The sequence below is a fragment of the Macaca mulatta genome, chromosome 5, assembly GCF_049350105.2.
Source record: "Macaca mulatta isolate MMU2019108-1 chromosome 5, T2T-MMU8v2.0, whole genome shotgun sequence".
Lineage (NCBI taxonomy): Eukaryota > Metazoa > Chordata > Mammalia > Primates > Cercopithecidae > Macaca > Macaca mulatta.
In genome coordinates this window covers 176,807,774-176,830,596 of record NC_133410.1, presented here as the reverse complement: position 1 = coordinate 176,830,596, position 22,823 = coordinate 176,807,774, and the positions used below count along the sequence as shown (strand labels likewise).

Genomic DNA, 22,823 nt, shown 5'->3' with positions numbered 1-22,823 from the left:
AAGTAGAAGCAGCAAGATCTCCCATTTCATTGCGGGGTTTCAGATTCCACAGCGTCTTTTACATTTTATCTATTCCTAAATTCTAACTCTTCTTGATTTTATCTTGTCGAGATGTTACAAATTTTTCTGCCTCAATTTACTCTATATTTATGCCCAAATTCCAAAGCCCATTTTTATTGCCTTTGTCTAAGGTTTTTTTTTTTTTTTTTTAAGTTTCATTTTATTTTTAATTGACGCATAATAATTGCACATATTTCTGGGGTACAATGTGACGTTTCAACACATGTATACATTGTGTGATGATCAAAGGATAATTAGCCAATCCATTACCTCAAAACTTTACTATTTCTTTGTGATGAGAATATTCAAAATTCTCTCTTCTAGCTATTTTGAAATATGCATTATTGTTAACTATACACACCCTACTGCAAAATAGAATACCAGAACTAGTTCTTCCTAGCTATTGTAACTTCATACCCTTTAACTAACGTCTTGCTATGCTCCCCTTCTTAAGATTCTGACTGAAGGGAAGGATGCTAAACTTTCCACGAATGTGCCTCGCCTAATTCGTGCTGAAGGGAAACTGAAACCTAAGTGCTTCTGAGAGGAGAAAGGAAACCGAAACTCCTGCAGGCATAAAAGAGCGGCTGCGGTGGCTCAGAGCGCCCAGTCCTAGGCCAGGTCTGGGGTAACCTGGAGCTTCCACCTGGGCTCTGCGCTAGGTGTCTGTTTCACTCCTTCCCCGCGGGGCGCGCAGCTCACGGGTCTTTGGACACCACCGGTCCCGAGTCCGCGGTGAGAAGCCGGGGATGTCCCTTGGGAAGAGCCTGGGGCGAAGCTGTCTTGTGGGAGTTCTAGGTGTTCTTTAACGGACCAGACAGGGAGGTGGCACAGGTGGCTCCGGGCGCGGGAAGCCCGGGAGTCTCCTGGGCTCGCAGGGCGGTGGCGCACGGGCCCCCTGCTGGCCCTGGGAGGCCGGGCGTGGGGAGGGGCGGAGGAAATGACAATCTTGATGAACGCTGCAAAGGCCTGAAGTCAGAGAGAGCGAGCAGTGCTTAGGCATTTAAGGAGTCCCCTTCAAAGGTGGGAGCTGGGTAATGGAGGTTGAGGAGAAATTAAGGGACATCATATCCGAGCACAGCCAGTAAAACCTGTACATCGACAGCAGCAAGTGGCGTCCACCTTCAATCCCTGCTCCAGACTTGTAGAATCAGAATCTGTATTTATTAATAAGATCCTCCAGGTAAATTCTGTGCACCCTTACATTTCAGTGGCTTAAGACAATAGAAATTTATTTCTTACTCCAGTAACAGAATAATTTATTCCTGGTCTAAGGGCAGGTATAGTGGCTTAAAACATTACAAGTTTATTATTTTGCAATTGCTATGGATCAGAAGCCCAGGCATGGGTAAACTGAGTTCTCTGTTCAGCATCTCATCGAGCTGAAATCAAGGTGTTTGTCAGAGCGGTGGTCTCATGGGACGCCATGGGTGCTCATTTGGGTTGTTGGAAGAATTCAGTTTCTTGCAGCTAAAGGACTGAGGTTACCTGCTTTCTTGCTGGCTGTTGGCTGGGGATTCCCATGTCTTTAGATTTCACCCTGAGATCTTAGCTACAGTGGCCTTCTCACAACAAGGTAGCTTACACCTTTAAGAAGGTATAAGCCTTCTTTGGGGGAATCTCCCTAGTCTACTATGATGAAGTCTTACATAATGTAACCGAATCATTAAAGAGACTATGCCATTAAATTCACAGGTCCTGCCCACACTCAAAGGGAGAGGGTTATACTGGGTACTGGAAGCCATTTTTAACCCACCAGCTCTTCCCCAGGCAGGGTTTCAGGAGCTTGATGCCTTTCATCAAGTAACTCCACCATTCTGTTCCAATACAGAATACGTGATTTCCTTTCCCTTCCCTTGCCCCCATTTTTTTCCTCTTTACCTCCCCTTTCCACCTTTCCTCTTCCCTCCTTTTTTCTCTTTTCCATTTTTCTTCGTCCTTTTCTTCTTCCTTCTTAAGATTGTTTGAATCAGAATATGGTTAAGACACTACTGTGATTGGATGATAAGCCTTATAAGGTTCTTGCAATTTCTTCATCCCCTTTTAATTTATTCATTTGTAAGATGTGTGGTCTTATGATTGCTTGTTTGTTTTTGTATGTGTGTGTCCTGTTGGGTGTGTGTGTGTGTGTCCTAATCCCTGTGGTGTCATTTAACATATTTTGTTGGCCTCTAAACTTCTTGTAAATTAATCATTACTACTAGCGTTTTGATCAGATTCAGTTTTTTTTTTTTTTTTTTTTTGATATGGAGTCTTGCTCTGTTGCCCAGGCTGGAATGCAGTGGCTTGATCTCAGTTCACTGCAGCCTCTGCCTCCCAGGTTCAAGCGATTCTTCTGCCTCAGCCTCCCAAGTAGCTGGGATTACAGGTGCCTGTCGCCACGCCCAGCTAATTTCTGTATTTTTAGTAGAGATGGGGTTTCACCATGTTGGCCAGTCTGGTCTTGAACTCTTGACCTCAGGTGATCTGCCCTCCTTGGCCTCCCAAGTTTTGTTTTGTTTTGGCTGGGGGAACTACAGTACTTCAGTGACGGTGCAGACACTTGCCTCTATTTTTGTTGTGCTATCATTTAAAAATACTAAGATCTGTTAATTCATTAGGAGTTGTAAAATGGTGATATTCTGTCATTCCTTCTGTGTTTATTAGCTGCATTATTTCTAGAAATGAATTGCTCTTGTATCTACTCTTTGGTACTGCAATGGTGCAGTACTTAGAAGAAAAGCAGGTTAATTTCTTGATTCCATAAACCATTGTTTTTTTCATATATTGTCTTCAGATGCTATTGCTGGACTTCCTGCTGTGAAAGATGAAGAATTTAGCATTTATATTTATTTTTCTTTCATTCATCCCTTTGTGAACTGCCAAATTGGTTAATTATATTATTATTTTCCTACTGTCAAGGCTTATCATATTTTACAGCAGTTTGTAGATTTGATTCTTGTGATTTGTTTTTATGTTGAGTCAACAGTAAAAAAGAAGTAAACAGCAGTGACAAAATTATGAGTATGTACACATTACTCAGTGTAGAAGCAATCTGGGAATTGCTGTGCTAAGACATGGAGTTCCATATTATTAAAATTACTGTTTGAAATAGACTTTTGTAAATCTGAAGTACCATGGGTTCTCTTGTTTTTCTTTATAGCTTCCCCTAACTTTTCTAAATCATGCAAAGTTTCATTGTTTTTTGATTGTCTTCATTCTTGATGGGTTTTCCCCAATTTTCTGTATTATCTCTTTAAATAAAATTATCATTTAAGATATATAGTTGGCATTGTGGAAGACAGTGTAGTGATTCCTAAAGGATCTAGAACCAGAAATACCATTTGACCCAGCAATCCCATTACTGGGTATATACCCAAAGGATTATAAATCATTCTACTATGAAGACACATGCACACATATGTTGATTACAGCACTATTTACAATAGCAAAGACTTGGCACCAACCCAAATGCCCGTTAATGATAGGCTGGATAAAGAAAATGTGGCATATATACCCCATGGAACACTCTGCAGTCATAAAAAAGAATGAGTTCATGTCCTTTGCAGGGACATGGATAAAGCTGGAAGCCATAATTCTCAGTAAACTGATACAGGAACAGAAAACCAAACACCACATGTTATCAGTCATAAGTGGGAGTGGAACAATGAGAACACATGGACACAGGGAGGGGAACATCACACACTGGGGCCTGTAGGAGGGTTGGGGGCAAAGGGAGGGAGAGAATTAGGACAAATGCCTAATGCATGCCAGGCTTAAAACGTAGATGACGGGTTGATAGGTGCAGCTAACCACCATGGCACATGTATATCTGTGTAACAAACCTGCATGTTCTGCATATGTATTTCAGAACTTAACATTTAAAAAGGTTATATGGTTGGTGAAATTTATGACTTCTTAAAAGTCTAATTACATCTTTTTGGCTTCTCCATGAATCGAATCACTATTTAGATGCAGAATTCTAGGTTCAAATTATTTTCCCTTTAGAAATTTGAAAATGCTTTATTTTATCAAAACATCCAGGAATGTTGCTTATTTTAATTAGTTCTGTGTACCACGTATTATTTTAATCAATTCATATCCATCGGTTCATACATTTAATTAGCTTGAAAACACAATCAGAGGTGAGTAATATTATTGTTCCAATCTTATAGATAAGTAAATTGAGACTCAGAGATTCTAAATACCTGTCTAAGCATATAGAACTGTAGTATATTTCAGAACCAAGATTAAAATGCAAGTAGTCAGCCAACAGTGTTTGTGCCTTAAACCAGTTCTCATATGGCCTGATTTCCATTTCTTTGTAGCTTTTCTGTCTTTCTCTTTATTCTTGGAGCTCTGCAATTTTAAAAACCTGTGCCTAGATGTAGTTTTCTCTTTTGTCATTATTTCTACTCAGTAGTTGGAGAAACATTTCAATCTAAACACATTATGTTGTTCTTTAGTTCTGGCCTAATATTATTATATTAGTTTAAGTATATATCTTTGATTATTTTTATCCCCACTCATTTTGGAATCTTAGTTTTCTCTTACTAGAATTACTAGTAGGGGGAGGAAGAGCTTACTGACTTACTTCTGTATATTTTAGTATTTTTAGAATTTTTTCATCTCTTTGTCTTTTACTTTTATCCTTTACAAAATTTCCTGGACTTTAACCCTCCAGATCACTGACTTAAAATTCCAGCATGCTCATTTTATTGTTCTGCACATGACTTTCTTCTTTGTAAAATTATGTTTTAAATGTGTATGAACACTTGCATGCTTTCTCTTTCTCTTTCTCTCTCTAGCAGCCTGTTATTATTTTATGAGAAATATTTTTAATTCTTTGAAAGCAGTAATTAGAAAACTTTGAAGGTCTTTTCTGTCTCTGCATCATGCTTATTCATCTGGTTTCTTATTTTTGCTTTTTTTGTGTCTCAAATGTCTATTGGTACTAATGTGTGTGTGTATGTGTGTGTGTGTGTATGTGTGTGTGTGTGTGTATGAGTATTCAATAATCAGTTACTACAGGTGGCATGTCTCTCCCTTAAGTAACAGAGAAGTGGGGATAATGACTGTGAATTCTGTTTAAGTGTTAGGGCGTGCATGTGTTGGGGCAGAGTTATTAGGGAGCTAGAGGGTATATAAGAGGAACGCCTAGGGTGTGTAAGCCTACTTTAGTATAGGGCATGTAAGAGGAAAGCCTATTAGGCTTTACACACCCTGTCCTATGTCATGTAGAGCAGCCTGTAGGATCTCAGACTTCCCATAGGCAGGCTATAGAATCCCTTGATTGTCAAATTAAGGAGGGATTGCCCACTAAGGCAGTTTTATTTTGTCCCCATAGTTATTGTTGAAAAGTTTTACAGGGTTTAACAGGCACCCACATCTCAGTCATAGTTATATTTCATTATAAAAACTGTATTATTCCTTTTAATCTATGTATATTATTTCTTAAAACAATTTCTAAGTTGTCAGGACATAAACAGTTATTAATTTGTTTATATTCAACTACTTAATAAACGAAATGGTTAGATATTGATTTTGTCCTAGGAGTGGCATAAAAAAATTCCTGAGACTCTAGGAGCATCGTGACCATCTGGCAACCTGTAAATTAACTTATTTCATCTTGTAAAATCTGACGCTATACTTTCTGAAGTTTTCTGTAATATACTTGGGGTTAATTCTCTCTTGCCTGTTCAATTCTCACTGACCCATTTTTTTCCATTTGAGCTTGGTACAATTTGGAGAGTTGAAGAAAGATAGTATGGCCAACGCACAATTAGTGAGGTTGAGGATTGCATGAAATGGGTGACAGAGAGTTTTTATGAAGATACCTAATCTCCTTACCTGGGCACAAGACCAGTGTCTGGTTCTTACCTCCCTCTCCAATATCAGCTCCAATGAGCCACCCTGCCCTGTGCCATGTAGAACAACCCATAGGATCTCAAACTTGTCCTGTAGTTTCACAACTTTATGCATTAAACTGATGCTGATTTTGCTACCTGAAAAGTAAATCTCTGTATCTCTCATTTTCCCCAACATTCTTTCATAAGTCTTCATCATCTTTTCAACCTGCTCTCGAAACTTCACAACACAGGACCCTGATCCCTTCATTCTGATTTAGGAACTCTCAATCCTCTAATGGCTTCCTGTGCCATTTCTGCTAGAACACAGCAAATTAGATGTAAGTGTGACTTAGTTGTCTTTAAACCTATCCCAGGTTGTACAAGGAGAGAATCATGCTTCATGCATATTTGCATATGTTTCAGCAAGTACAATGTTTGGTAAAGTGTAGATACTCTATAATCTCTGAAATAAGACAGCAGCTGAGTGAGCGAGAGACCATACTTATGCTCGTGTCTCCATTAAGTGTCCCTAAACATCCCAGCACATAGTAATTCCATTTTTCTTTTTTTTTTTTAAATTTATTTATTATTATTATACTTTAAGTTGTAGGGTACATGTGCATAACGTGCAGGTTTGTTACATATGTATACTTGTGCCATGTTGCTGTGCTGCACCCATCAACTCGTCATTTACATCAGGTATAACTCCCAATGCAATCCCTCCCCCCTCCCCCCTCCCCATGATAGGCCCCGGTGTGTGATGTTCCCCTTCCTGAGTCCAAGTGATCTCATTGTTCAGTTCCCACCTATGAGTGAGAACATGCGGTGTTTGGTTTTCTGTTCTTGTGATAGTTTGCTAAGAATGATGGATTCCAGCTGCATCCAAGTCCCTACAAAGGACTCAAACTCATCCTTTTTTATGGCTGCATAGTATTCCATGGTGTATATGTGCCACATTTTCTTAATCCAATCTGTCACTGATGGACATTTGGGTTGATTCCAAGTCTTTGCTATTGTGAATAGTGCTGCAATAAACATACGTGTGCATGTGTCTTTATAGCAGCATAATTTATAATCCTTTGGGTATATACCCAGTAATGGGATGGCTGGGTCATATGGTACATCTAGTTCTAGATCCTTGAGGAATCGCCATACTGTTTTCCATAATGGTTGAACTAGTTTACAATCCCACCAACAGTGTAAAAGTGTTCCTATTTCTCCACATCCTCTCCAGCACCTGTTGTTTCCTGACTTTTTAATGATTGCCATTCTGACTGGTGTGAGATGGTATCTCATTGTGGTTTTGATTTGCATTTCTCTGATGGCCAGTGATGATGAGCATTTTTTCATGTATCTGTTGGCTGTATGAATGTCTTCTTTTGCGAAATGTCTGTTCATATCCTTTGCCCACTTTTTGATGGGGTTGTTTGTTTTTTTCTTGTAAATTTGTTTGAGTTCTTTGTAGGTTCTGGGTATTAGCCCTTTGTCAGATGAGTAGATTGCAAAAATTTTCTCCCATTCTGTAGGTTGCCTGTTCACTCTGATGGTAGTGTCTTTTGCTGTGCAGAAGCTCTTTAGTTTAATGAGATCCCATTTGTCAATTTTGGCTTTTGCTGCCGTTGCTTTTGGTGTTTTAGACATGAAGTCTTTGCCCATGACTATGTCCTGAATGGTACTACCTAGGTTTTCCTCTAGGATTTTTATGGTATTAGGTCTAACATTTAAGTCTCTAATCCATCTTGAATTAATTTTCACATTTTTCTTTAAACTTATTTGTCATTACAGTCATATACTTCTTTGCATTGTTATTGTAATATTTAATATCAGCATGTGCATCACCATTATATGTTCCTTAATACCGTGGAATAGGAATCTCTCTCTCTCTATCATCTCTATCTATCATGTATCTATGTATGTATGTATGTATGTATGTATGTATCTATCTATCTATCTATCATCTATCTCTATGTATCTATGTATCTATCATCTATCTATATCTATCTATCTATATCTATCTATCATCTATCTCTATCTATGTATCTATGTATCTGTCATCTATCTCTATGTATCTATGTATCTATCATCTATCTCTATATATCTATGTATCATCTATCTATATCTATCTATCATCTATCTCTATGTATCTATCATCTATCTATATCTATCTATATCAAACTATCTATCTATCTACTATCTATCCATAAATCACGTATGTATCTACCTATCTGTTTCACAGCCCTAACATATTGAATGGCAAATGTCTCAGTATTTAGTTTCCATGACAAAATGCTCAAGTGCATTTTCATCTACCTCTTTAGTATTTTCTTCTCTATTATCTTTGCAGATTCTTCCTCCTCTCTTGATATATTAAGTATTAGTATCTTCGAATGTGGATTGTTAGTACTCTTCTCCCATGGTGCTGTCTCTCCCTGACCAAGCAAGCTCATCTACACCAATGGCCTCATTTACCATTAATACTCAGATTACTTACCTCTGCAAATCTAGTCCAGACTTTGTATTTGTCCTCTAGACTTGTGTATTTTACTGCTTACATACCATGGCTTATGGGAAATCTTGAAAGCAAGTCAAATTCAGGTGGTTCACAAATGCAGCCATAATCTTTTCCTGACATGTAGCCTTGTTCTAAAATTCCCAGCCCAGTGAATGGCCTAGTCATCCATCCTGTTACTTGAGCTAGAATCTTTTGTCATCCTTGACAATCCCCTTTCCTCTCTTCTCCATCCATGTCCAATCCAATTCCAAATTATGTCAAACTCATCTCCTAAATGTCCTTCAAGTAGATCCACATCTCTCCAGCTTCATTATCTCAGCTACCATCAAACTATATTATATCAAATTATCATCATTAGTCTCCTGCACAGTAACTTTCTCTCTGCTCTACTAAGAAGCTTACTCCCATCCTATTTATTTTCTATATTGTAGCTGGACTAATCTTTTCAAAATGCAAAGCCAATCACAATACCACCTGCTTAAAATCCATCAATGGCTAATTTTTGATTCTAGGATAAAAAGAAAATTCTATAACATGACTTCAAAGGCTCTGCATGCCCTCCTATTTCTCTAGTCCTCTCTAGTCTTTTCCTGGATATTCTCCACTCCAGCCCTACTGACTTCTTTCTGGAATCAGTGTCACCCACAACCCGTCATGCCCCTGAGCTTTTACACATGGTATTCTGATATTTCGTCTCCAGAAATGCTACTTTTTCTCTCTTTTTGCCTAATTAATTATTGTTTATTTCTTAGAACTCAGCTCATGCATTATTTCTTTAGGGAAACTTCCTCTGACCTCTTGACTTTGTCCTTTTTGCAGTGTTCCATTGTTTCTATGATTATCTGATTAATAATTATCTTTAAGCTCTGTGAGAGCTGTCAGCAATGTTGATTTGTTCATTCTTGTATCCCTTGTGTCTAATATTTTGCTTTACATCTAGTAGTTATTCAATACATATTTGTTGAATAAAGACTCATTATCTTTTCTTTTTTGCAGGACTGCCATTTTCATTAAGAACTGCCACTTAGAGGTACCAAAGTAAAGGATATTTGCTAACTTTAATACTTGCCAGTTCAGGTTGGAGGCACAGGCAGCAGCAAGAATGGGTAATTTTCCACTTAAAATATTTATAGATTATAAAACAATGTTACTCTGTAAACTACATAGATCTAATGGAATTAAAATAACCACATTACTGTTTTACTTTCTTGAACAATAACTAAATGATAGTGCCTGTAAAAAGGACCAATTGAAAAATAACCCATTCTCTTACTCTCTCTTTTTTTTTAAATTTAGAAAGAAATATTCTTACAACATTTTCACAGCAAATGTCCCGGTTAATTTTGAATGAAATGCCAAAAGCTGAGTGAGTATTATTACAGTAATAAAGATGGGAAATCATATGTCATGTTCCCTGTATGTCTATTTGGCCTTATACTGATGTATAGATAGTTGACCATTGACCAATGTAGGGGTTAAGGGCGCTGAACAACTATAGCAGTTGAGGATCCATGTTTAACTTCTAAAAAATTATTGTTAATTAATTTATTTTTATATATTTTTTTTCTAAATTCATGCCAGACAGGTTATGAGATAACTTTATAACAAGGGTTGAGTAGGGCACATCCAACACATACACATGAAAACCCAATCATCACATTTATGAACTGCAAAAGGATTGTGTTTGACTTTTTACTCCTCCAAAACTTAACTGTAATAGCTTTCTCTCTGCTCTACCAAGAAGTTTGCCCCCACCCTATCTATTGTCTATCTTGTAGCTGGACTAGTCTTTTCAAAATGCAAAGCCCATCAAAATGCCACCTGCTTAAAATTCATCAATGGCTAATATTTGATTCTAGGATGAAGAGAAAAATTCTAAAACATGCCTTCAAAGGCTCTGCCTGCCCTCTTATTTCTCTGGTCTTAGTATAGAAAGTTAAGAAAATCATAAGGAAGCAAAAATGTATTTATTAAGTGGGAGTGGATCATAACAATAGTGACATCTTCAACGGTGCCATCCCCCCAGACTTTCACAACATTCTGTCTGTCAGGCTTCTCTTTCATAGCATTGACAATTCTTTCCATAGATTACTGTGTGTAATGAGCCTTGAAGGTTCTTATGACACTCTGATCTGAAGGCTGAATTAAAGACATTTTGTTTGGGGGTGAGTAGAACACTTCAACATCTTTGGTGTTGAACTCATGGAGTTCTAGGTGGCCAAGGACATTGTCCAATATCAAAAGAACTTTGAATAGCAGTCCCTTGCTGGCAAGGTACTTCCTGATTTCAGGGACAAAGTATCAATTTAACTAATTTGGAAAATGTGTCCCGTTGTCCAGGACTTTTTGTTGTACAACTGAAAGACTGGCAGCTGGTGTTTATCTTTTCCCTTCAAGTCTCAGGAGTTGGCAACTTTACAGATAAAGACAGGCCTGAAGATAAAACCAACTGCCTTTGCACAATACAGTAGAGTTAGCTTATTCCTTCCTGCCCTTAATCCTGGTGCTCGCTTTTCTTTTGTACTAATAAATATTCTTTGTGACTTTGGTGTTTTTTTTTTCCAGAATAATTTCATTTGCATTAAAAAAACCTATTCAAGCAAATATCCTTTCTCCTCAGTGATTTCCTTCTGTCTCTTAGTTGGCTAAAGCTGCTTCTCTTGTTATCTTGACATTTTTCAAGCCAAACTTCTTTCTAAAATTATCAAACCATACTGTGCTGGTATTAGATTTTCCAGCTTTAGATATTTCGTCTTCCTTTTGCTTTGTTGTATAGTTACTTTGCTTTTTCTTGAATCATATTAGAGTCTATAAATATGCCTTTTTAGACAATCCCACACCCACATAAAAGCTCTATTTTCGATGTGAGATAAAAAGGTCTTTCACAAAAAAATGCAAGATTTTTATGACTGCTGCAACAATGCCTTCACTAATTTCTTAAAAAATTTTTTTTACAATGGTCCTTACATTAGGTTTATTTATCTGGAAGTGGTGGTCAACTATAACTGCAAGCATCAATCTGTGACACACATCAGGCAATTCAGCTTTTTCTTGTAATGTCATAACTTGCTCTGCTTTTTGGGAACACTTCTGGCATCACTAGTGGCACTTCATATGGGTTCCATGGTTTTATTTAGGGTTTATGATATTGCAATAAACATGATGAAAAATACACAAGAACTTTGAGAGATCACTTTTTACTATGTTTGGAGAGAAGTTTACTGAAGAAAAACTGCTGACTCACCACAATACAACAAGAAGTGGCTACAAAGTTATTACAGTAGTACAGTATATACTAGAGTTAATTTTATGCAGTTATGATTTAATAGTGCAGCTTAACATTTATTTACATTTCTCTCAGCTCTGACAGGTGCCATGTATAGTCTATAAGTGTGTGCATAAATTTAGATAATTTTTAACTTTTACAATAGATCTGTGTATATTTTATGTCAGTAAATGCTAAAATAGACTACATATGCTTTATGCATTCGTGACATAGCTAACTTAAATTTTTTTTTGTATTTGTAGGCTACATGGTTTGTCTGAGAGTTTTTTCAAATAGTAACCAATTTTCACAAATTTTTCTAATATATTTATTGAATATGTAGTATACATGTATCAGTGTATATATATATATCAGTATTTATATCAGTGTGTATCTATGTATTATATATCTATATATAGTATAGAGTATTATATATAACAGTATATAGAACTATATACACTACTATATATATGTATATATGATTGTTCAACACAGCACTTTCAGAGCTGTATGACAGTGAATGGAAACAGTTTCCTCTTGCTTCATTTGTCAATAGCCATCAGTGAATCCACTTGTAAGGGGCTGAGTTGGATTAAGCAGAAAATATATATAATTTAGGTTTATATGCAGGGTACAAGTACTAGATTCATGATCCAATCAGGCTGTGCCATATGGCTTTGGATAATTTGCTCATCTTGAGCCTAAGATGTGGATAATCCTGCCTTCTTCCTGTGAAGGATAGTTGTGAATGTAGATATATTTGAAAAGCCTTAGTGTAGACACTGCCATGAGACAATTCAGCAAATTTAGCTGTTGATGATAATGATAATGAGCTAATAAAAACGCTGCCTTTTTGGAACATGATTTAATGTGTCTGTGATTTTTGTTTTAACTGTTTTTCATTTTAGATATTCCAGTTTATTCAATGATTTTGTTGAATCTGAATTTTTTTTGATTGATGGGGATTCATTACTTATCACATGTATCTGTGAAATATCATTTAAGCCTGGGCAGAACCTCCATTTCTTCTATCTGGTTGAACGCTATCTTGTGGATCTTATTAGCAAAGGAGGACAATTCACCATAGTTTTCTTTGAGGTAACATGACAGTTGAGTTCTTTTTTATAATATGAGAATTAAAACTAAAATTTCCTAAATTATTTTATATATTTTTTCTTATTGCAAAGTAAATTATATCTATAGAAGTTCGGAAAATTGAAAGAAAAGAAGAGAAAACATGACCCACAATCTCAGCATTCAGAAGTAACCACATTTGAGATTACATTTTATTTGAATGAAGAGAACTTTATTTTAAGGACACACGGGATCACGAGAGAGGATGAGAAAGCTCCTCAATAGCGGCCCAGTTGAACTCTGGATTCTAGTTCTCCTGCTCTGAGAACAACTTCTGTTTTCAAAACTCAGCAGGCAATTTATAGGAGCCCAGAGGAAAATATATGAGTCTAGGGACAGTCATTAATAATGCTTTGTTGGCTAGGCACAGTGGTGCATGCCTGTAATCCCAGCACTTTGGGAGGCTGAGGTGGGAGGACTACTTGAGCCCAGAAGTTCGACACTGCAGTGAGCCATGATCACACCACTGCACTCCAGCCTGGGTGACAGAGTGAGACCCAGTCTCTAACAATAATAATCAATGTTTTATTATGGTTTGTTCTAGGTATTTCCAAAATAACACTATTTTTGGTTTGCTCTTTTATTATGAATATAATTAATATAGTTTTTAACAATTTCAAATAAAGATATGTATAACCACTACCACCCTTCCTAATCCTATATCTAAAGGTAAAGAGCTTTGGTATGGGTCTTTTCAGTCATTTTGCAGTCTCAATTGTTACATTTCTGAACATGGCTGAATGCTCGCCAGCCATGTTTTGAATAAAGAGCTAGTTTTCCAATCTAATGTTTACAATCTAGTTGGCTGCCCTAATTTTGTTATGCCAAGACAATCTCTATTGCTTAAGGAGGGTTGCAGTAACCTGGAGCAATCCTCTAGAACACAGTGGTTCACCTCAGCTTCCTGATACAGATGATTTATATCTACCACTTGCTTTCTATTCTTTTTCTTTCTAAATGAAATTAGAGAGGAAAAGAATTAGAAAGCGGGAAGGGTAAGCGTGATAAACTCCGAGTATTAAGTGCCTGCTTAAGGGAGATACATGCATTTAAATCCAAGCTGCGATTTTTTTCGGTAAATATCTGTAAGATGGTAGTCAGAGTTTAAGGGTCTATTCCCCGACCATCAGACGGAACAAAACTGTTGGATTTTATTCCTTCCATGCCTTTAATGATGTATTAGCCAACTAAATGATTAAATGATAATTTTGAAATAAAATGTACTTCACCTCCTCCTCCACAGGATGCCGAGTATGCCTATTTCAACTTCCCTGAACTTCTTTCTTTGAGAACTGCTTTAATTCTTCATCTTCAGAAGAATACCACCATTGATGTTCGAACAACATTTTCGAGATGCTTATCAGAAGAGTGGGGAAGTTTCTTGGAGGAGAGTTACCCATATTTCCTGATAGTTGCAGATGAAGGCCTGAACGATCTACAAACACACCTTTTCAACTTTTTAATCATTCATTCTTGGGCAAGGAAGGTCAATGTTGTACTTTCCTCGGGGCAAGAATCTGATGTTCTTCGCCTTTATGCGTACCTTCTTCCAAGCATGTACAGACACCAGATTTTTTTCCAGAAGGTAATTCATATCCAAAAGACAATTTCTTCTAGAAATTTTCAAAATGTTCTAAGTTACTTGACTCAGTTTTTTCTCCTCCTCCTCTAGAAAATTATCAGAGGTTTAACAGATAGGTATAACAATTAATAATATTAAGTAAATAATAATAATACAAATACAGTCATTTATCAAACACTTATTGTTATAAAATTGTGCTTGATATTTCTCATGAATAATTTTTATTTAACCTTAAAACCAATCTTATAAGGTAGGTGTGAGTATTGTCTGTGTTTTACAGATGATGAAATAGATACTAGAATAAGTAATCTGCTCACCAAACACACCAAATGAATAGTAGAACATGGATTTGAAAAGACACAATCTGACTCAAGCCCCTATGTCCTTAACCACCGCATAATATATTGACCTCAAGGTAATGAAGGCCAGAAATGCATGGAATTAGGCCAAAATTATGCCCCTGTTGCTGAGACATATTGACAAATGCTATTAATATGGTAGCCTTTAATAAGAAAACAATGGAGATGGTCAATAAAGAAGGAAAATAACTGAAACAAGCTTATTTCTTCTTAAGTAATCAATAGAATTTTCAAAGTTCTTAGAGTTCGAATTCCATGATGTTATTATTTTGATACATTAGTATATTTGACAATTACTATATTGAAATTTTGGAAGTAAATATGCATACAGATGTATTTATAAGTTACTATATTTATATATAAAATAATAAATAATAGCTATAATAATATATAATAGAAATTATAATTTATTTACATAATAAATTATAAAAATAATACAGTAACAGTACATTAATAAAATTAGTACATTAAATAATAGTTATTTATAAATTACTAAATTTATTTATAAAGTTATAAATACATCTAGTTTCTGCTTATTTTTCACTACTGATGAATTGTGAATACGAAGGCCATTCTTTAATTCATCAAAATCATTTTTCAGACAATTAACATTTGTCACTGTTTGAGAATTGTGTCATACGCCTCATGTATTTGGAAACATTCACATGGTTGCCATAAAATAAGATAGTTTGTATTGCTTTAGTTAGTACAGTCATGCATCACATGGATACATTCCAAGAAATGCATCATTAGATGATTTCACTGTTGTGTAAACATCATTAGTGTACAGACACAAACCTCGATGGTATAGCCTATGACACCTTAGGTTATCTGATATAGCCTACTCTTCCTAGGCTAAACTTGTATAGCATGTTACTGTATTGAGTACTCTAGGTAATTGTAACACAATGATAATTATTTGTGTATCTAAGCATATCTAAACATAGAAAAGGTACATTCAAAAATGGTATAAAAGATTAAACATGATACACTTGTATAGGGTACTTACTATGAATGGAACTTGCAGGACCAGAAGTTGCCCTGGGTGAGTCAGTGAGTGAGTGGTGAGTGAATGGGTAGGCTTAGGACATTACTGTACACCACTGTGGATTTTATTAATATATACAGTATTCACTTTGGCTACATTAAATTTATTTTAAAAATACTTTTTAATTTAATACATTAACATTAGCTTACTGTAATTTTTTATTTTGTGAATTTTAATTTTTAAAAATTTTTTGACAGCTGTACACACACATTATACAACTGTACAAAAATATTTTCCTTCTTTATTTTTCTTGAGACAGAGTCTACTCTGTCACACAGGCTGGAGTGCAGTGATGTGATCACAGCTCACTGCAGCTTCCACGTCTCAGGCTCAAGTGATCCTGCTGCCTCAGCCTAGAGAGTAGCTAGGATTACAGGTGCACACCACCATGCCTAGCTAATTTTTGTATTTTTTGTAGAGACAAGGTTTTGCCATGTTGCCCAGGCTGGTCTGAAGCTCTGGGGCTCAACCAATTCGTCTACGTCAGCCTCCCAATATGCTGAGATTACAAGTGTGAACCACTGTGCCTGGACTTTCTTTCTTTATATCATTATTCTATCAGCTTTTTTTCTATTAAAATATATACTTTTTACTTTTTAAGCTTTTTTCTTAGAAGAAAAAAAGATGCAAACACACACATTAGCCTAGGCCTCCACAGGGTCAGGATCATCAACAGCAACTGTCTTCTACCTCCAGATCTTGTCCCGCTGGAAAGTCTTCAGGGGCATAGCACACATGGAGCTGTCATCTTCTATGATAACATGCCTTCTTCTGGAATACCTCCTTAAGGGCCTCCTGAGGCTGTTTGGCAGCTGTTTTTGAAATATAAGTGAAAAGAGTATACTCTAAAATAATAATAAAAAAATTAGTATAGTACAGTAAATCATAAATCAGTAGCAGTCATTTTTGTTATTATCAAGTATTATATACTGTATATAATTGTATATGCTGTACTTTTTTTGTTATTTTTTTTTGGAGACAGAGCCTTGCTCTGTCGCGGAGGCTGGAGTGCTGTGGCACGATCTTGGCTCACCACAACCTCTACCTCCTGAGTTCAAGCAATTCTCCTGCCTCAGCCTCCCAAGTAGCTGAGACTACAGGCACGCACCACCATGCTGGGCCAATTTTTGTATTTTTAGTAGAGATGAGGTTTCACTATGTTGGCCAGGCTGATCTCGAATTCCTGACCTCATGATCCGCCCGCCTTGGCCTTCCAAAGTGCTGGGATTACAGACGTGAGCCACCGCACCCAGCCTATGCTGTACTTTTATATGCCTGTCAGCACACTAAGTGTGTTTACACCAGCTTCATGAACACTTGAGTAGTGCATTGCGCTGTGGCGTTATGATGGCTATGACATCACTAGGCAGTAGAAATTTTTCAGCTCCATTATAATCTTATGGGATCACCGACATATAAGTGGTCTATGGCTGAAGGAAGCGTTGTTATGTGGCTCATGACTATTATTAAACTATTTTCAACTCTGGTTGCCTACTCTGAGCAGGAATAGCCCTGGGATTCATTTTTATATTGGGAGGAAGTACTGTTATTAATTATCTCATTTTACTCTGTTAGAGCAATTTCTAAATCTGAGTTTTAAGAGTACCTACACATATCCTGTCTAATCTTTCCTTAAGAATAATTTTTTTTTTTTTTTTTTTTTTTTGAGACAGAGTCTCTCTCTGTCACTCAGGCTGGAGTGCAGTGGTGCGATCTCAGCTCACTGCAAGCTCCGTCTTCCGGGTTCACGCCATTCTCCTGCCTCAGCCTCCTGAGTAGCTGGGACTACAGGCCCCCGCCACCACACCCAGCTAATATTTCACATTTTTAGTAGAGATGGGATTTCACTGTGTTAGCCAGGGTGGTCTCAATCTCCTGACCTCGTGATCCGTCCGCCTCGGCCTCCCAAAGTGCTGGGATCACAGGCATGAGCCACTGCGCCTGGCCGAATAATTTTTTTAATGAAGAATTTAATTTTTGTTAAAGTAATCCATTTCTAATTTGTTGAATATTCACTTTAAAGAAGTTATGTTATTAGTCAATTTGAGGATTATTTGAAATATGATTAAAAATACAATGTATATTGAAAATGGCTGCTGCTGGGTGATAGGTACCTGAAAGGGGGTTATACTGTCTTTTATTCATGTGTATGTTTGAAATTTGTTAAAATATATGGCATTAAATGGGGATGATGGTGTTTTGGAGGGTGCTGGAAGTGTTCTAAAATTAGATTGTGATATTGGTTCCAAAGTTGATAAATTTACTAACAGCTATTGAATTGTAACAAAATGAATGTATTTTTTGTTATGTTAATTATACTTTTATGAAGCTGTTAAAAAACAAAATATACTATATTCCTAGGCAAAAATTAACTTTCAAAGACACAATAGTGATGTTCAATGGGGTTTAAACTTACAATTACATTGGCATATTTTTTCCTTAGAAATATATTGTAACATAATTATATCTAAAATATGTAATTTTCTATAGTTGAAAAATAACTACTTATTTTATTTATAACATTTTTTCCGATTTTTCTTTATTTTACAGAATAAACGGAACTTTAAAGATGCTTACGTAACCCTGCTTAACCAGTTGAAAAGATTTAAGCTTTCAGCATTAGCACCTCTTTTTGGAAGTTTAAAATGGAATAATATTATGGAAGAGGTAACAAAACGTTTTAAAAAGTTTTGTATTTGAACTAAGTTTTTAGTTATAGAAAGGTTGCAAAAATCGTGCAGAGTTCTCATATACTTCTCATCCAGCTTCTCCTAATGTTAACATCTTAAATATGGGACATTTATGAAAACCATGAAATTAACATTGTGTTAATCCTGTTAACTAAATTTTAGAACTTATTCCAATTCCACTGACTTTTCCACTGGCATCCTTTTGCTATTTCAGGATCAGTCCAGGATACCACATCCATTCAGTTGTCAGTCACACTTTTGAGTGTCCTCCAGTCTGTAATAGTTTCTCAGTATTTTCTTGTCTTTCATGACCTTGAAGGTTTTGAAGACTACCAATCAGTTATTTTCTGAATGTCCTTCAGTTTGGACTTCTTTGATGTTTTCTCCTGATTGGAATGAGGTTATACATCTTTGGCTAGAATGTCACTGAATTAATCTTGGGTCTTCAGTGCATCCTAAGAATATGTCTGAGCATTGGTTAAGTTGGTGCCTGACAGTTTTCTCTTCTGTGAGGTTACTATCTTCCCTTTGTAGTTAATAAATCTTTAAGGACATGCTTTGTGACTATGCAGACCCTGTTTCTTCTCAAACTTTAGTTGATTCACTTTAATGTCCATAGCAGATCTTGTCTGCAACAATGATTATTGATGATTTTGCCAAATGGTGATTTTTTATTTCACTCTTTCCTTGGAATTCCATTGTAAGGGACAGCTGTCCTAGTGCTGCCATTTATTTGTTTATGTCAGTATGGATAAATATATTTATTTTATATTACAGGTTAGAATCCAACATTGTAATTGTTTTGGAGCTCAACATGTTCCAGGTTTGAACATTAGAAGCACCTTTAGGTTGGCGCCTGTGTTCTTTTACAAGCTTTCATCTTTCTGTACTTTCTAACTTTCTGAAATCACAAGATGGTTGGGTCTCATCTTGTATTTTCCCTGCCCCACCCCTGAAATTAACTACTTTGCCAAGGAAGAAGGCATTTAGAAGTTCAGATCTGAAAACTTTGTTGGTGAATTGCTACTGGAGTGTCATTGCTACTAGGACTTTTCAGCAAATGGAACTAGGATTCAAATCCATAATGGTTTATTTTACCCCTCCTCTTTCTTTATTTTTAATTTCTTTCTTCAGTCAGGAGAAATCCAGCTTTCATTATCTACAATATATTCACTTATTTGTTCAGTTCTAATACACACATGAGTTATTTTATTTTATTGATTTTGATTTTTATAGATTCAGGGAATACATGTGCAGGTTTGTTACATGAATATCTTGCATAATGTTGAAGTGTGGTTTTCTAGTGTACCCATCACCCAGTGTTGTACTCAGCAGGTAACTCTTCAGCCGTCACTCCCCTCTGACCCACCCCTTTTTGGAGCCCCCATGTCTATTATTTCCCTCTGTATAGTAATTTTGTAACTGCTAACCATACCCTGTGAGAAAAAGTCAATGATATTATAATGTTTATGTGTAGTTCTCTTTTAACTGTAGCCATAGAATATGTTAATACACTGTTTCCGAAGTTATTCAGGTTAGTGACTTTTTCATCTACCTCCTTTGGTGTGGTTATGTTATCCTTTCTTATTTAATACAGTTACATTCATTGGTTAGTGTTTGTATTTCATCTTGGGTCCCTCCCACCTATTTCCTGGTTGTTTTTAATTATGTTCATTTTGAAAGGTATGTGAAAGGTATAGGAAACATTACCACCACCACCACCACACACACACACACACACACACACACACACACACACATATTCTGGTGTTAAACACATAGATCGTAGCATATATATATATATATTTTTGTTTTTTTGAGATGGAGTCTCGCTTTGTCCCCCAGGCTAGAGTGCAGTGGCGTGATCTCAGCTCATTGCAACATCCACCTCCCAGGTTCAAGCAATTCTCCTGCCTCAGCCGCCCACATAGCTGGGACTACAGGTGCCCGCCACCATGCCTGGCCTGTTTTTGTATTTTTAGTAGAGATGGGGTTTCACCTTGTTGGCCAGGCTGGTCTTGAACTAATGACCTCGTGATCTGCCCACCTCAGCCTCCCAAAGTGCGTGAGCCACCGCGCCCAGCCATAGCTTCTATTTTCTAGAGTGTTTTTATCATAAATGCATGAATGTTTATTAAAAGTATGGATATAATTGTATGATTCTTCCTCCTCAGTTTTATTAGTATTGTATAGGGTATTAATGATTTTCCCAGTATTGAAGCCTCTCTGTATTACTGGAATAAATCCAACTTAGTAATGATGTATTGCTTCTTAATATGGTGTTGGATTCTGTTTACTAATATTTTGTTTAGAATTTTTGCATCAGTATGCATGAATGATATTTCTGTAATTTTGTTTCTTTGAATTGCCTTTATCTGGTTAGATGTCAGTGTGATATGTTCTTCCTAAAAAAGATTAGAATGTCTTCTCTTCTTTTTCAATATTGTGAAATAGTGTATAGATCATTGGGATTATCTAGTCTTTGAAGATCTGATAGAAATAATCTGTGAAGCTATATGGTCCTGGTGCTTTTTTGTGAGGTAGTTTATTAATTTCCTGTATTTCTTCCATGGCAATTGACTTCTTTGGGCTTGTTAACTCTAATGGGGTCACATTTAGTAATTTATTCTTCTGTGAAAATTATCGATTTCACTTAAGTTTTCAAGTGTATTTGCATTGAACTTTGTGAAGTAGGCTTTTGTGATTTATCTTCTGTTTCAATAATTACTTTCCCTATTAATTTTTATTTTGTGTATTTGTGAGTTCTCTTGTTTTTTTTCTGATCAAGTTAGCTAGTGGTTTGTCTGTTTTTAAGTTATTTAAAATCAAGAATTTTGATTTATTAATGAGATCTATTGATTTTTTAGTTTATTATGTGCTTGCTTTCATCTTTTACTTTTTTTGGTTTTTATGTTGCTGTTTCTTTTTAGATTTTTTGGGGGGCTGGGAACTTACTCATTTTAAAAATTCGTTTATTTTTATTGTTAAACATATTTAGTGAAATAAACTTTCCTCTGAATCACTGCTTTAAATATATACCATAGATTATGCTGTAAATTGTTTTTATCATTAAAAAAAAAATTCTGTAATTTCAGTTTGTATTTCCTTTCACCCAAGTTTGACTGAATAGAAATGTTTTTAAGTTCCAGATTAAAGCATGTTTGTGATTTTTTTTTCTTTCTTTTTTTTTCTTTTTTTTTTGAAGCAGTCTCGCTCTGTCACCAGGACAGAGTGCAGTGGCACAATCTCGGTTCACTGCAGCCTCCGCCTCCTAGGTTCAAGTGATTCTCCTGCCTCAGCCTCCCGAGTAGCTGGGACTACAGGCTCGTATCACCACGCCCAGCTAATTTTTGTATTTTTAGTAGAGACAGGATTTCACCAAGTTGGCCAGGATGGTCTCGATCTCTTGACCTCGTGATGTGCCCACCTTGGCCTCCCAAAGTGCTGGGATTACAGGCATGAGCCACCGCACCCGGCTACATTCATAATTTTTAAAATTTCTTGTTTTTCCCACTGCCTTTATTGTATTAGGAAGATGTTAACATATAATTAATTTTTATGGATGTGCTGGGGACATTTAAGACAAATGAAGATTCCCTATCACCACAATGTAGTTTGATTTATAAGGTTCACTCTGTTCATTATGGTGGTTTAAGTCTTTTATCCCTTATTTTTTTTTTGTCCAACTGTCTCTCTTGTGTATTAAAATTTGTTATTATAGGTGAGTTTCTCTATAGAGTTTATCTTTTGTCATTTTTATTTCACAAAGTTGGTTGCCATGCTATATGTTGGATAATTTTTCATAAGGGATATCTTTTCATTATAGATTATGGCTTTTAGAATAAGACTGCTTTTCTTTTTCACATGTAATGCTTTTGAGTTTGAATTCTACTTAGCCCAATATAAAGATACTAACCTCTGCTCTCTTTTTGTTTCCATTTACCTGGTAGAATTATGTCCATTCCTTTATTTTTAGTCTTTCTGAATCACTTTGTTTTAGTTGTGTGTCTTATATATGGAATGCGGTCCAAGTTGAAATTATTTTTTTCTTTTATAGGTAAGTCTTACATTTACTGATATGACTGATACGTTTGGTCTTGATTCTATAATATGTTATAGGCATTTATATTCCAGTGTGTTTGTTAAGTTTCTTTAATTATGAGATGTGTATTCTTTGTTATTTCATTTAAACAATTTTAAACTTTGGTCTGTTTTACATGTTTCGTTATGGTAATTACCTTTGGGCTGTACCATTTTTATAAAAAGAATAATCTCAATTCTCTGTTTCCTTATTTTACCTTTCACTATGTGGTTTCTGAGGTTTTAGCTTTTCTCAGTATCCTCT

General features: G+C 36.1%; 1 protein-coding gene and 1 non-coding gene across 2 annotated transcripts in view; one reads left to right on the top strand and one right to left on the bottom strand.

Annotated features, from left to right (window-relative positions):
* Positions 1 to 577: 577 nt before the first annotated feature.
* Positions 578 to 22,823, top strand: part of DDX60 (DExD/H-box helicase 60) — a 104,867-nt gene continuing 82,621 nt past the window's right edge. Inside the window, exons 1-6 of the mRNA XM_015139475.3 lie at positions 578 to 795; positions 9,397 to 9,506; positions 9,697 to 9,766; positions 12,574 to 12,763; positions 14,043 to 14,384; positions 18,339 to 18,455. Of these exons, the coding sequence (XP_014994961.2) occupies positions 9,503 to 9,506; positions 9,697 to 9,766; positions 12,574 to 12,763; positions 14,043 to 14,384; positions 18,339 to 18,455 (723 nt within the window). The 5' untranslated portion in view covers positions 578 to 795; positions 9,397 to 9,502. The remainder of the gene's footprint in view (positions 796 to 9,396; positions 9,507 to 9,696; positions 9,767 to 12,573; positions 12,764 to 14,042; positions 14,385 to 18,338; positions 18,456 to 22,823) is intronic.
* LOC114678607 (small nucleolar RNA U13) lies at positions 9,976 to 10,079 on the bottom strand. The gene has a single exon (XR_003730040.1). It is a non-coding gene; the product is annotated as a small nucleolar RNA U13 (small nucleolar RNA).